The 14,886-nt window shown below is 49.1% G+C and overlaps 6 protein-coding genes across 6 annotated transcripts; 2 read left to right on the top strand and 4 right to left on the bottom strand.

The window, feature by feature from the left end:
- Window positions 1-21: 21 nt before the first annotated feature.
- N7503_010290 (NAD(P)/FAD-dependent oxidoreductase) lies at window positions 22-1,372 on the top strand (the record flags this gene model as incomplete). The annotated part of the gene is made up of 2 exons (XM_057069836.1): window positions 22-1,112; window positions 1,177-1,372. 2 exons carry the CDS (start codon window positions 22-24, stop codon window positions 1,370-1,372), a joined length of 1,287 nt encoding a protein of 428 aa, XP_056916447.1.
- A 121-nt stretch (window positions 1,373-1,493) lies between these two features.
- N7503_010289 (uncharacterized protein) lies at window positions 1,494-2,759 on the bottom strand (the record flags this gene model as incomplete). Its single annotated transcript, XM_057069835.1, has 1 exon — window positions 1,494-2,759. The coding sequence occupies one exon, from the start codon at window positions 2,757-2,759 to the stop codon at window positions 1,494-1,496; it is 1,266 nt and encodes a 421-aa protein (XP_056916446.1).
- A 1,449-nt stretch (window positions 2,760-4,208) lies between these two features.
- N7503_010288 (uncharacterized protein) lies at window positions 4,209-5,325 on the bottom strand (the record flags this gene model as incomplete). Its single annotated transcript, XM_057069834.1, has 2 exons — window positions 4,209-5,151; window positions 5,207-5,325. The coding sequence occupies 2 exons, from the start codon at window positions 5,323-5,325 to the stop codon at window positions 4,209-4,211; spliced, it is 1,062 nt and encodes a 353-aa protein (XP_056916445.1).
- A 727-nt stretch (window positions 5,326-6,052) lies between these two features.
- Window positions 6,053-7,528, top strand: N7503_010287 (transcriptional regulator family TF; the record flags this gene model as incomplete). The annotated part of the gene is made up of 2 exons (XM_057069833.1): window positions 6,053-6,673; window positions 6,809-7,528. The coding sequence occupies 2 exons, from the start codon at window positions 6,053-6,055 to the stop codon at window positions 7,526-7,528; spliced, it is 1,341 nt and encodes a 446-aa protein (XP_056916444.1).
- Window positions 7,529-8,285: 757 nt separating this feature from the next.
- N7503_010286 (putative telomere silencing protein Zds1) lies at window positions 8,286-11,240 on the bottom strand (the record flags this gene model as incomplete). Its single annotated transcript, XM_057069832.1, has 3 exons — window positions 8,286-8,510; window positions 8,571-11,003; window positions 11,235-11,240. The coding sequence occupies 3 exons, from the start codon at window positions 11,238-11,240 to the stop codon at window positions 8,286-8,288; spliced, it is 2,664 nt and encodes an 887-aa protein (XP_056916443.1).
- Window positions 11,241-12,396: 1,156 nt separating this feature from the next.
- N7503_010285 (SYLF and SH3 domain-containing protein) lies at window positions 12,397-14,260 on the bottom strand. The gene is made up of 4 exons (XM_057069831.1): window positions 14,140-14,260; window positions 13,952-14,055; window positions 12,833-13,890; window positions 12,397-12,770 (listed from the first exon to the last, which is right to left on the bottom strand). The coding sequence occupies exons 1-4, from the start codon at window positions 14,180-14,182 to the stop codon at window positions 12,749-12,751; spliced, it is 1,227 nt and encodes a 408-aa protein (XP_056916442.1). The 5' UTR covers window positions 14,183-14,260; the 3' UTR covers window positions 12,397-12,748.
- Between the last annotated feature and the right edge of the window lie 626 nt (window positions 14,261-14,886).

Below are 14,886 nucleotides of genomic sequence, written 5' to 3'. Positions count from 1 at the left end.
CCTCTCAATAGCTGGACAAAAATGGGTATTTCAAAGGGCGATTCGATCATCATCGTGGGCGCTGGCGTGTTCGGTCTGTCCGCCGCGTTAGAATTGAAACAGCGCGGATACACCGATATCACTGTTTTGGATCGATATGCGCCTCCAGCAGTAGATGGAAGCAGTGTCGATCTGTCACGTATCATCCGAATTGACTATGCTGATCCGGTATACTGCCAAATGGCTCGCGAAGCCTACCAGGGCTGGACGACAGAGTACAAAGATGAGTACTATGAGTCAGGATTTGCATTGCTGTCTGAAACTCCCCGGAACGACTGGATCGAGAATTCCAAAGCAACAGTCCTCGCAAATGGTGGCACTGTGGAGGATCTCAAAGATGCTACTCAGTTGCTCAAGTCATACCCGAACATTCAGGCCGATCTCGCCGGCATGAACGGGTATCTGAACCGGAGAGGTGGATGGGCCGATGCTGCCCGCAGCATCCAGAAGCTGGCTTCGCGATGCAGTGTGGAGGGTATTTCTATCATCTCCGGACCTCGCGGGACCGTGAAATCCCTGCGCCGAGAAGGCTCCCGAGTTGTAGGAGTCAACCTTCTGAATGGGGGGTTCTTGCTCGCATCCCAGGTCATTGTTAGCACCGGAGCATGGACAAATCGTCTTTTGGATGTTTCACATGCCGCGTCATCCTCGGGACAACCTGTCGGTTTTATTCAACTGACCCCGGAAGAGGCCCAGTCCTTGGAATCGACCCCTGTTATGATCAACATGAGCTCGGGAGTCTTCTGCTTCCCGCCTTACCCGGGCTCTAACGTTCTCAAGCTCGCGCGCCACGGATACGGCTTCGCAAATGAAGTCACTGTCCAAGCCGATGGAGTCACTCGGACTGTTTCATCACCTAAGCTTGAGAGCAGCAATGCACAGACAGGATATCTTCCTGAAGACGCTGATGAAGGCCTGCGCCAAGGCCTTCGACAGTTCTTCCCCAAGATTGGTGACCGGCCATGGATGAATCGTCGACTTTGCTGGTACACTGATACCCCGAAGGGTGACTTTATCATTGATAACCACCCGGAACTGCAAGGTCTGTTTGTGGCTACTGGTGGAGCCGGACAGTAAGTTTCTCTCCTTCTGTGCGAGGTGTATAGTCAAGTTAAATCCCAAACTAACGTGTACTAGTGGATTCAAGTTCTTGCCTATCCTGGGCAAATACATTGCTGACTGCTTTGAGAACAAGGCTTCTAAGGAGCTACGTGAGAAGTGGCGATTGGCACCGGCGCCTGCTAACTCTGCGGCTTATACTATGAAGGGCGATGGAAGCCGAGCTGGGCCTCCATTGCGCCAGCTGACGCATGTTGAAAAAGCGAAACTGTAAATTGTGGCACCAAAATTCAATGTATATTCTTAGTCCCTCCAAGAACAAATATAAATTTTCGCACTTCTTAGTGAAAAGAAAGAGTCCTCCAAAAATTATGTCCTCGTGTATTGCTGACCATTCAGCCTCTCACCTTACGATCGTAGCTCAGATCATATTGGCCACAGTGAATGTTTGAACCCTTGCCTTTCATGCCAATCGTGCCCACATTGGAGTCACCAGTCAGAGTCCACGTGCTATCCGCATCCACATGGACAGAAACCGTTCCCGTACTGTTCAAAGGATTGATAGCTCCACTCCATTGCGATCCAACCAAATATACATTGGCCTCACTTACATCATCGACATAGATATCACCCGAGATATTTAAATCAGTCAGGAACAGGTTCACGGTTCCTCCGTTAACGCCTGATGTTCCAAACTCGTCATCCGCAGTGATATTCGCCAATATGCCTGACTTTGAAGTGATATCCACGGCCGTGAAATATACATATGCTTGAATGTTTGCCACAAACAGAATACCGTATGTCCCATTTGTCTCCGCAACAGAACCACCAGTGACATATGCGTAGGCTGTGTCAATAGTCCCATTACTTGACACCGTGCTCACAACCTGGAATACCCCATTGTTCTGAGTGCCAGATGTAACAGATGGATTATTCAGAGTAAATGAGTTGGATCCATCGATACAGGCAACAGGGGCAATGTCAGAAACACCGGACAATGAGGTTGCGGTGATATTTCCAGTCGAGTAAACAAGAGCGGATAAAGCTCCGTATGTATTGGCAACGCTGTCTTTGACTTCAATCAAGCCTCCGCCCTGATCGGTGGCAATGGCACTTCCATGGCCGTCATATGTGTTGACTATGAGGTCTTTTCCGTAGATAGTACCTCCGCCCGTGTAAACTCCGTGAGAGTAGTCTCCTTCAGCGTGGATATGGACGTCGGAAAGATAAGCGGTTGATCCATCTTCATACGTGTGAAGTCCATTTGCGCCAAGCCCGTTGGTAATTATCTTGCTGTTGGTGATGTATATAGTGCCATTTGTCTCTATCCCGACGGCAGCATTCAGGTCCGTGAATGAGCTATCTTCTTCAGCTGTCGTGTTTCCACTTTTGATTAAAGTGCAATCAGAAACATATGCAACACCTGTTTCTTTCACGATGATCACTCCCTCATTCGTACCAGTTGCCGTGAGTGTCGTGTGTGCGAAGGTAGTGGTAGTTCCATCGACAAAATAGGCGGCGGTAGTGGGTAGCCCGGTTGTTGACGACGATGCTACCGTAGTGGATGCAGATGAAGTTGGGACAGCAGACGTAATTCCCAGGAATGCAGGAATAGTGACAAGCATCAGAGCACCCAATCGACGGCTGGTAATGTAATTCATTTTTGAAGGCCACGCTGTTTCACGTGGGAAGTTCACAGAATCTGATCTCCAAAGCGTTCAACTAACCTTCCCATTGTTAATCTGCGTAGGTATATATATCCGAGCTCCGTGTGTATGCACTCCAAAGTTTTAATATACTGCTAGTCAGCCCACTTCCAAGGTACAATATCTCTATCGGTAATGTGGCCTTCGAACGTTTGTAAAAGCAAGACATCCTCAGGCCTGCAAATTTGAAGGAGTATGCGAATAAACATTCTGATGCGAATCGGCTCCACATTCATGAGTATACGTACCACCTATATTGAAACAAGATCTAGTGGAGCACACATCCAAGAATTTATGACATTTCTCTGGATTTGATTGAGGTAATCAAGCCACTCTTCTGGGGTAGCCCTTTCCCCGCAACACCCCCCGGAGATCTCTATCCCCCTATTGGTCTCAGGCGCATATACAGCTGAGGAATTTCCTTGATTCTTGACGGATATTTGGAAATATCAACATAGCTAATAGAAGTATATTGTGATATATGTAAGCACCAGTCCCACGGGACTCTGATGTTTATTTTCCAATGCTTCTCAAGTCTTCAAGTTTGTAAGAAATTATGAAGAACACCTATTCAATTAGTTAGAGTGACATAAAAACTTGGATCGTCTAACTAACCCCGCATTATGGCAGATCACAGACCCTTGGCCTCAAGGAAAACAAACCCGCGTCAGAATGGACGTTTCTGCGTCCACTATAGTTCAAGTATCCAATTCGGCCCCACGCAGCTTGACCCGCGATGGAAGCAAATATTTATTCCCGGCTCCGAGGTCCACCAAGGGTCAATATATGCAAGCGCTCGTCCTTAGTCCAATGCCATCCATGTTTTGCAGGACATTGGATCATTATTTCTCATATGGTTAACAACGGCAGGTGGGGTCAAGCTTTGGGTATGGTGGAGAGCATAGCCGGTGAATTGCGGTTGAATACTTCGTACACGTACCCACTTTCGGAAATATACTAATGTAGAGAATCTATTGGGTTATTCGGGAAGTTTTCACGGGATTGTTGCTAGCAACTTGATGTTTTAGCAGGTTTCAAGCCATTCATGATTGACGGGAGCTGACTTTGGTGTATCACAGCCACTGGCATTGCCAGCAGGTACAGGGAGGAGAAATTGCGTTCCTGAACTTTGCAGTCGACAAACTCCTGCTATAACTGCTTGTTTGAACCTCAAACTGAGCTAACAGCGATAAGTAATAAAAGGGGTCCGAATGCTAGTTTGTTGTGATCCATAGTTGTTTCCTAATCATCATCTCTGCCAACAGTCTGTAGAACAGCTCATAAGGTATATCCATTGAAATTAGTCTATCTGTCTATTTACTAATGTGTAATGGAAGGTGGGAAAAACACTTGAAGTATCAATCCCCACAAATCCAATGGCATCATTTCACAACATCTCAAGCTCTAGACTCCAGCAAATTTGACGGCATGTGTTCTACTCTCGGTCCTTGTCCTTTTGTTTGAAGCAGTTCCCTCCGCAAAACTGCCATCTTGACAGACCGGCCACTCCTCAGGTCTCAACCAGTACGAATCATGAGAAGGATGGCCTTTGATCATACCCTCAATGTCAAGCGGATCAACAAAAGTCTCCCACCTGGACCGACGATCAATCCAACCAGGCCCATACCGTTCAGTAGACTGGTCAGTATCAAGATACCGGATCTTCTCCCTTGGCAAAAACCGGCCAGGATGCAAGATGTTAAGCCAGTACGTAAAGATCAACATTGGCCCCAGCTCAAACGCATATAGGTACCATTCATTGCTGAGAATAGGTCCACAATTCTCGCGACAGCCCAGGTTCCCAAACATCTCAAATGCCTCGATAGCACGGCAAATACAGCGCAGCAAGACGAAAGTCGAAGTACCGTACAGGGTAAGGCAGACAGTCCGAATATTGGGTGGAACTTTTCCGGCCCGTGATGCCCGTTTGTGAAAGGTTGCGACAATCCCGACAAGGACACATTCTACTACAGCCTGTAGAACGAGCCCTGCAGCGATGAGGACCCCGCCGGATTTGTATTGGCTTAGATCTGTGCCTGCTGCGGCATTCTTCGCTGCGCCTGCGACTGTGATGCCTTCAACGGCGGCGCCAACGTAGACAAAGAATATCAGGACACGATTGGGATTGAGGACGGCGTGCATGGGGGCATAGTTCATGAGTCGACCGACAATGTTGTATGCGGCGGCTGAGTAGACGGGTGGTGCTAAGTAAATGAAGACTGATTGGGCGATATAGAGGTTCATGTTGCCGGGGTGGTAGCTGGAGATACATCTGAGAATCCAGCCTGTTGTGAAAAGGACTCCACCCCATGCGATAAAGAAGGTGACTCTCCAGAATTTGTATTGACTGGTTGAAAAGTTTGTAAGTGTTTATCACGAGTCTTAGTTATGGGAAGGCATACAAGTTTTGGAAGACATGCAACAACATTGAAACGCCGACAATTGCTGCGAACACCGCGGGTAATACATGGCTGGGCTTGTATATATAGTAGCTAACCACTTCATCTGTATGGGAACTCATGGTGCAAAACGAAACGCTGGAGGACGGTGAACCCCAGCATCGATGGAAAAACCTCAACCTTAAGTATTCTTCAACCGTGTCAGCAATACAGGGCTAATTTAGAGGCGCAGCATAAACCCAAGATTGGCAATGATAAATAGAGCGCTAGGCACTCTACCACGAGGAATCAGTCACAGCCACAATTAACATCCGCCCGACCAAACTCCTCAGATAAAAGGTCAAGACTCAAATGGCCCCCACGTTGATACTTCCAACTCACAGCCAATCAGGGACGCAGCACTCAGCCTGGACGGCGGCACATGGAACCCGATCAAGTTAGTCTGCACCACACAATGACGCTGGATGATCAGCTCCAACCCATCTTCTAATAACCTCGCAGTGGCTTTTTAGCGTTGTCAATACAGTTTAACCGGAATCGGTATCATCCAGCGACATCCACCCCATCAACGACATTTTCACCTTAGATCTCTGCTCTGGTGTGCACGAAGATCCGCATTCCCCACACGGTTCAGGGTCTCGGGCCCACAAGTCTTACCTCCACGCTTTCCCTGATTTCCAACATGCCAGGGGTCCCTACAGGGCGTGCGTGCGACGGATGTCGCAAACAAAAGAAAAAAGTAATACCTAGATCAGTATAGTCGGGATCTATTCTCCGAGAAATGTCCACTTACAACTACTCTAGTGTGACGAGAAACAACCCGCCTGCTCACGCTGCATTCGCCTTAAAATGACATGCGTGGGATCGGGTCAACAGCGATTCAAGTTCCAGCAGGACAAGCGCTTCGCATTTGCAGTCTCGTCCCAGCCCAAAGCTCAGACCAGGGAGTCTGACTCTCCAGAAGCGATCAGTAATGCCTCGGATTTTGTTACTATAGTTGCTATGCCGACAAAACCTGAGCAGATGAACATTCGTCTTCCACCGTGTTCTCCAACAGCGACTCTGACTGATGACCTCTCGTCATTAGCGAATCGCTTTATTAAGACTATTAAACCATCCACCGATCTCCGGTATAATCTTTGGTGGACGTTTGGTATGTATTTGGAAGATATCCCACGAAGACTGGGCACGAATGAAGCGCTTGATCGCTCAATCGAGGCATTAACAGCCGCTCATGCTGGGTTTTGTGGTGTGAATCGGCAAGGAGCAACAGTTGAGGCCTTAACAAGCTATTCGCAAGCATTAAAGGTCCTGCGCATTTATCTTAATGATCGAGCTCATGCGCAATCATCTAACACGCTATGTGCGGTGATGATCCTGTTGATTTGTCAATTGTTCCTGGGTCACACTAGACAATGTTGGTCCGGGCATGCGGAAGGGGCAGCGCAGATCCTTAAAGCGCGAAAAAAAGTAAACCGCGTGATCTTTTCGAGAAGAAATTGTTCCTCTCGTTACGCGGCAGTGTAGTAAATACCCCCCACATTCCTCCCCCAGCATTCTGTTGCTTGCCATCCCTTGCATACTGGAATACTAATGACATCACAGCTCTTTGAGGGGCTCTTCAACGACCGAATAAGCCTCACTCAGAAAGAATGGGATGATCTCGTTACCAGTGAATTTGATGAAAATACCCCCGAAGGCCGCATGCTTGGCTGTCTGGCCCAAGGTCCTGATCTGATGCGCCGGGGCCGTCAGGTCCTGCAAGTAGGCACCGACGTAACTGTCATTCACGCTGAGGTCTTAACTTTGTACCAAAAATGCAAAGTGAATCTTCTTGAGCTGAAGACTCGAGCAATCGTTAACGATGTCTCGTCCGTTGACATGACAAGCTTCTCCAAGCGTGCCGAGAAATCAGTCAGGGATTTCTTTTATGCACATTACCAGCGCACGTATGGAATCGGGCTGGTCGTGACTTTATTTTTCAATTGCATGCTTGGTGCACTGGTGACGAATGATGAGGAGGACGTTATTGTTTCTTTTGATGCAAAAGAGCTTGCGGAAGAGGTCCTTGCACTCGCAGAGCGATCGGTGATATATCGACCTGTTGGCGCTGGTTATCTGCTTATATGTCTTGCGGCTGCGTGGGCGGCTACTAATGACCCTATGTTGAAAGCAAAGGTCAAGGCTGCGCTAAATGATTATTGTGAGGACTTTAGAGTGAGGGATCCGGTGAATCTGTCCCATGAACTGGAGTGGACAGCTGAGCACCTAAGGCTAGGAGTTCCTTTTCGAATTAATGGGGAGAGTTATTACTCGAACTTATAGAGGTTTGCTTATACACTTGATGAGGTCTGGAATATTGAATACACGATACATGAGATAAGAGCGAGTTTTTGTCTATTCACCGCTAGACTCTTTGATTATCGTGTTTACTGGGTACCATCGCGTGATTTCAACACCATTTTATGTGTACTGGAATGAGCTCTGGATTCTGAAAGCTGAGTAAAATTGTCCGTCATTCATAGGAGAGATGTGGGAGGGGTGAAGATGTAATGGTTTCGGACAAGGAGAACACAAAAATAGTCCGAATTGTATGGACACAGGATGTAGACTCGAGGCGAAAAAAGCATGAGGACGAAAAAGCAAACCCCAGACGCTATGCGAAGAGTAAAATCAGACCAAGTGTGTGAACAAACTATATGGCAGTGCACAAGACCAGGGCCAGGGTCATTGTTGCCAATTTGAAGGATCAACCATGACTTTATAAGAAACAATAGAGCGTATAGGGCAACACTCAAATGTGTTCCAAATGACTTCGCAGACCTGGCATGGTGCGTAAAAATACGAACCCATGGCTGCTGGCATGATGTGCCAGTAAAAGCTATGGAGAATGTCAAGAGCTTCAAAAAGGATAGTAGGATGTGGGAGAAAGGATTTCAGGGAATAGGGCTTGTATACAGGCTTTTAGCAACAACCAAGGCTGACAAACGCATGGATGGGTATTTCTGTGGACTGCAGAAAACAGTAAAGCAGAATGGCAGGCAAAAGAGGAAAAGAATAAGTGGAGACGCCGGCGCTTGGTTCACCACATATCATCGTCATCGTCGTCGTCCAGTTGCACATCGTCACCAAAGGACGAATGCCCATACTGGTAATGGTCCGAGCCGTAAGAATGGCTGTTTTCGTAGCCATGCTTATCATGCCCGTGGGCCTGGTAGCGATCGCGTGGATCATCATCGTAGTCGTACATGGACGCTTCATCATATGCAGTCTCCCCGTAGTGTTGTTGTTGCTGCTGCTCTTGCGCCTATTCAGATTTCGTAGGTTAGTCACCCATCTCCATGTAGGGAGCACAGTCTACACTTACTTCTTGATATCGCTGATATTGAAGGTACTCGTCTGGTTGCTGTTCTCGTTCTCTTTCACGTTCTCGAGATCTGGATGATCTGGATGATCCAGAGGAACCCGCCACCTGGGGATGCATCTGCTGCACCTTTTCCAGATACGAGTACATGAAATTACTCAGCAACACCTGGGAATGAAGAGCTCGGCGAGGATTTGCCAGCTTAATATGGGCCATGCGGTAGATCGCTCGTTCCTCCAGAATGGAGAAACGAGTCCAAGGGTAGTCGACATCTGGCCGAAATTCGCGCATCGGGGGGTCGGGAGACAGGTTTCGAGATGAGTTCTTTCGGTGATGAGAACTCTCCCCGCTATGCTTTTTCCTCCCACCACCAAATATCGAAGAAAATATGCCATCCTTCTCTTTTTTGTCCCCCGAGGCTCTTCGAGCACCATCCTTCCGTCGCTCTTCCTCCAATTTGGGGTCAAGGCGGTCAATAATGAGACTTGCACGGCCTTTGGGGGTGCTGTCCAAGGAGGAATGGGATGGTGGATCGGAGCGCGTACTGCTGCTGTAACCCTTGTCGGCAATCTTCGACTTGGCTTTTCTTGAGTCACTGTCTCTTTCCTTCTTCTTCTCCTTCTCTTCGCCTCTCATTTCTTTCACCCAATGCCAGGTTGACTTGCGGCCGCCATCGTTCTTCTCCTTCTCCTTCTCTTTTTTGGACTTCTTGCCCTCTGCCTTGCGGTCTTCGGATCTGCGCTCTTCAGGAATGGTCGGAATGAATGATAGGCTGTCCGTACGAGTGCTGTTTCCGGGTATCATCTGGGGGTTATTGGCAAAATCATTGAGAGTCGGGGTTGTTTCTCGGCCCTGTCGACTCGGCCCCATTAATGATCGTTTGCCGGGGGTCGAATCCATGGACGAATTCGTTGACTTGGGTGAGTATGAGGATGTGGCATCGCGGTCCGATGAGTGACTAGATTGTGATGGCGGGATATGTGATGAGCGACTAGGTTCGGTGGCTTGCGGTTCGACAATAGAGGGGATAGTTGGTTCAATGGATGGTGTATTGGTAGATTGGCCGTTGGAATTGGGATGTGATTGCCATTGTCGAGCAACGTTCGCTTGCGCTTCGGCGTCTGATTGGATGAACGCGGCATCCGGTTGTGCACCAGCTGACATGGCTCCATGTTCGGCTTCTGGGTTGTCAAGGGTTGAGTCGAATCCTGGACTGTTCGTAGAAGCCGGAGTGTGGGCTGCAGCTCGGGATGGTGGTAATGGGGTCTTGGCTGTTCGAGTTGCTGGGGCGGAATCCGATGTTACTCGAGTGAGACCCAGTATGGCTTTGTCATCGGGCGAGGGAACAATCGCTGGAGCCGAGTCCGCAGATTCCGAGAGGCCCCGGCCTATTCGTTTGGAATAAGGTGGTTTCTCGCCCTTTTTCAAGCTACCCTTGCGGTACTGTGTTCGAGTTGACCGCCGCAAGCTATGTCCTGGGGGCGCTGGCGGTAGAATGGGCCTATCCTCGTTTGCATTAATGCTTGCATTTTGCATATCCCGGATCAATGTATCTTTATTTGACGAAGAATCATCAACCAGAGTTTCTAACTCTTGCAGGTTCGGACCCAGCATCCCATCTCGCCTACTTGTTTGCGAACGTTGGCGCTCCAGCCGCTCTGCACCATCTGTATAACCAGCAGAGTTATCTATCTGCTTTGACAACATCGACCGCTTCCGACGAAGACTGCTTTGGGACCCTGGTCGTTCCGGTCCGAGAGAGGAGTAGTCGCCCGATTTCCGTTTGATCAAATCGGCTTTGCTCTCGAGAAATGACTTGAACTCCCCGGGGGCCAACTCTGGATGTAAACTCGCTGGAACCCAAAACAACCGTGACGCATCGTTCTCATCGGCGGAGGGAGAGGGTGGACTGGGTGGAATGGAAAGGTTACTGCCAAACGATGGAAGGTCGGGATCGCCAGCAGCCGCGACATCCATCGACATGCGCCGAATGGCTGCAAGGTTGTTCAGTTCCTGGACTACCGCGGCGGGATCTGATTCGTAGTCCACATCGTTGAGAGGGAAGGAGGACCTCGCGGTTTCTGAGGGAGATCGAGTTAGCTCGGGCGAGCCGGGATCGCTACTTCGATCAAAGGACCGAGGGGAGACCAGTGGCGGGCGGAGATGTCCATTTGTCTGCTTTTGACCCTCGACCGGTGAATTTTGTTGGGATGCCTGGGAAAGCTCGGAATTGGCGGCTCCTCGCGGAATAGTGGTGATAGACTCGGCATGGGGAGACGATATATAGCTCAAACGCCTAAGATCACGGTCGTAGTCATCGTCGTACATGTGCCCGATCGCCTCCGTTACATGGTGGCTAGGGTCGCTGATCGACAAATGGGTTGCATGTCTCCTCGTCGCGTGTCCTCCGCTTGCCTCAGGGGCACTCGTGGAAGCCTGGTCACAGTAAAAAACCTCTAGTCAGCATGGGCAATGACACTCCTTTTCCAGGTTATGGGTACTATTCAATGGGATATAATCGCGAAGCACGTGTGGGATGGGGGTGTTGGAGGGGTCCGGGTGTGCGTGACGAGGGGGGCAAATAGGCAATCGTCGCGGCCTATACTGAGGCTTTCACGAAAAGGCAAGAGCTCAAGATAAAATCAATATAGAATCACAAGTACGCACCTGCATGGGAACCAGCTCCACAGGAACCAAAAGGGCCCAAATAACCCAGAAGACGGGGATGCCTTCTCACGGAGGGGGGAGGGGGGCAGAAGGCTCAATGTACCACGAGAAACAGATCGATCATCGAAGCGGGGGGGTATGGAACGAAAATAGAGGATGGCACTAGACCAACCGTCATTAGAAGAAAAGGTGGAAAAGGCTCCAGAGTAAGAATGGGAAGAAAGAATGGAGAAGTTGGGGAATTGTGATAATTTAGCGGGCGGAGTCAGTGGTCACAGCACCTGACTTATTTAATTTGTTTCTCATTCTTCTAAGTGATTTTTTTTATCTTTCTCATATAAAGCCTTTCTCTCTTTCTTCCATTTTCTATTCTTTATTACTGGGTTCGCGCAACCATCTTTTCTCCATTTTCTCTTTGGTCCCCACTTTTCGTGAGAAACGAACAGAAACGGGCCATAGAGCCTAGCCAAGGGACGATCACTTACTGACCCAGGGTTGAGGGTTGATCGACATAGATTGGGCCATCTAATGTCTTTCTCTTTCTTTTCTAGAGGACATAGAACAGTCCTTGCTAAGAAACTCGATGTGTGCCATTGAAAACTTCCAAGGTTTGAGCCCAACCTTAACCACCCCAAGATTTGACACTAAATTATACACTAATCTATATTAATCCAATTGCAATTTATACTGTTCCTCGCTAGTGCTAATAGGTGGTCCGGCTTCAGACGGCGATTGATGATCCATTTTGGTTCGAATTTCAACACTGTCGTATGACCATTCTCTAGAACCATAGACAGCTTGACCATTTCCTTGATCTGTGCTCTATTTTGGTTGTGACCAAGTACCTACTAGATCATTTTATTTCCATGGATGTGCATGTTGATTTCATGATTAGAGCTCTATTTGTTTTTCCTCTTACAAGGACAAAAACATCCTTAGTAGCACAAATTCAACCTAGTACACTAAGTGGACAAGGTTCTAGGGCTCAGGGGGCGCTTTCAGTGTTTCCCTGCAATCATATAAGCGCCCGTAAACAGGGAAGGGGCCGTGTTACTCTACACGGCGACGGGGCAATGGACAGAACTTGTGAAAGCATCAGGGCTATTGCTACAGAGGTATACTATACGTAAGCCGGAGTACATGGGTCTATTAGATTATGAAGCGGAAATTCAAGGTTATTTGCAAGCGATGATAGGTAGATAGAAGGCGGAACGAGGACTCTAAGAACGTGCTGAACGGAAGGATCCACTGCGCAAAACGCAAATAAACGTAATCCCAACGCACCTTGGACCAGGCGCTATGCCGGAACAGACAGGAACCAGAATAAGAACTGCAGCGCCCGTGTAATGGAAGAAAAAAGTAAAATGACAAAACGCAAGTGGGAATTTGAAAATGAGGGAGAAAAGACACGAATCCACATACGCCCCCAACTAAATATTCATCCCTATCCGATCATGTCTTCATATGCCCACAATTCGTAAGGAGTACTGGACGATCATATTTGCACGACAAACTTAGGAGGTATCAACGTAGTTGCTGGGAATGCAGTTAGCTATTTGGAGCTCATGCTCATACCTTGGGGGATCTTCAATGCTTACCTCGGGAAAATACCGACGCGATCGCCGATACGACCAGTCCACCAATCCTCTGCCTTCTCTGTTCGCTTGATAATTGTGATGATATCGCCCTTCTTGAATCCCAAGTCACCTTCCTGGTCCGCATCAAATGTGTAAAGTGCGACCACCTGGTCCTGCCGCAGTCCCGCACCAGCACCCGTCTTTTGCCCAAAGACCGGCTTGGGGGCACTAGGCCGGGTAGGCCGACGGTCTGAGTAGGCATAGTCGTCGTTGTCATACGTGTTGCTCCTGCTGCGCCCGTAGTTGTCATAAGTATCAGCCGGGGGAGCGCGCGTGGTAGCCGAGCGACCTAGGCCTCCTGCCGGCCGATCATAGGTATCGTCTGCCCAGGTGTTTGTGCGTCGGGGGCTATCGCGATATTCATAGTTGTCCTGGGTGTTTGATCGTTCCCGTCGTGCACCTTGGCCATAGGCCGAGCCTCTTCGGCCCTCCCAAACCACATCGTCATGACTATCGTCGTAAACCGGCACGTCGTTGTACATCGCATCGCCCTGCGCTCGGACGTTGCCTTGGAAGATACGTGAATCGAGAACGCGCATCAGGGCATCGGTGGATGGGGGTGGCCGAACGGTACCAGTGAGAAGCTGACTGGCCGATACCCTGCTTTGATACATCTTCTCGTTGGCATCTTTGCGCTCCACTAGCATACTACCCTCCAGACTGACACCGGCGAAAAGTCCCTTAGTCTTTGAGTAGGAGAAGACGGCCGCGACACCCTTTGTGCTGGCTGCACCAGCGGCTTCTGCGTTTCGACCGACCGGTCCCGCAGCGAGTGAGACATTACCACCCAGTGTAAGTGTGCCGAATTGCGAGAATGCGCGGACAGCCGAGGCGTCATTTAGAATGAAGACAAAGTCAGTCAGTTCGAATCCGATCTGGCCACCGACACCCGCGCCAGCGGTGAAAATGGCGGAAGGAGCCGACCAGGTGCCATCAGCAAGACGAGCGACAACGAGACCTGAACCGAATCTACCAGAGCCAATAAATCCGGCTTTCAGAACCGTCAGAACCGCCAAGCCCTGGAACACGTCGTATGTCAGCGGGCCATCCCCAACCCCGCGTTGAAGGGGTTTCACTCACCTTTGCATTGGCCAAAATCTCTGGTGGAATGACCTTGTCTGGACCGAAAGCCTGCTTTGGATCAACGAAAGAGGTCAAGATCTTTGCCACCTTCTTGCATTCACCTGGTTGTCGGAAGAGGGATTGTTAGCCGGACATGCCGCGAGCGATTGCGGGGAAGCGGGCAGAGGAGAAAGGGAAATGCATACTGCTCAAAGACGACGGTAGTGGATTATGGATCCCGAGAGGCATCCTGAAGGCGTCAAAGAAGAGAGAGTGAAGACCGAGAGGAGAAAAGGCTGACAAGGCGAGAAGGCTGTTAATCGGACTTCCCAAGGTCGGGTAGGTTAGTCAGGAGGATGGGGCTGAATGTGGGCCCAATGACGGACGCGGGATAACGGCTTGTGGTTGGTGTTGTACCTGTAAACCCTGAATCTTGTACCTAGATCTGTTTTCTATTGATTGAATCTCCGTCTACTATCACTGAAAGATCACTGAATGGTGACCTCTGCTCAAACGGCGTTTATGTACCCAACAAGGTCCGGCCTGATCCCCTCTTTCTTAAATTTATAGTGGCGCAGTCATCATGTACAGCCTCGCTTCGAGCCGCCGGAAGGCCTGCAACCACAAAGTCAAAATTCATGACTCCCCCGGGCTTTACGATGCCCTCTAATTAATATCTCAATTTCTCTCTCACTGTCTTAGGACTATAGAACCGTGGAGGCAGGCGACCTAGCCGATTGCAGTAGAACCCTGGAATGGAATTAGTATTTACATATATGTTTCTTATTGATGTGCTCGAAAATCAGTATGGAAACCATGTATCCCTAGATGGATGTATTCCCAACAAGGTTGGTTAATGCCTAAACCCATTTACTAGGTACTCCAAACAGGAAATATAAATCCAGTAGGCACATGTCTGGCCGGATGTTCATGGAAAGAACGGAAGCGCGTGT

The sequence above is a fragment of the Penicillium pulvis genome, assembly GCF_028828015.1.
Source record: "Penicillium pulvis strain IBT 33274 chromosome Unknown scaffold_8_segment0_segment0, whole genome shotgun sequence".
In the NCBI taxonomy this organism is placed as follows: Eukaryota; Fungi; Ascomycota; class Eurotiomycetes; order Eurotiales; family Aspergillaceae; genus Penicillium; species Penicillium pulvis.
The sequence above is the reverse complement of the archived record's forward strand: the minus strand, read 5'-3'. Positions and strand labels throughout refer to the sequence as shown.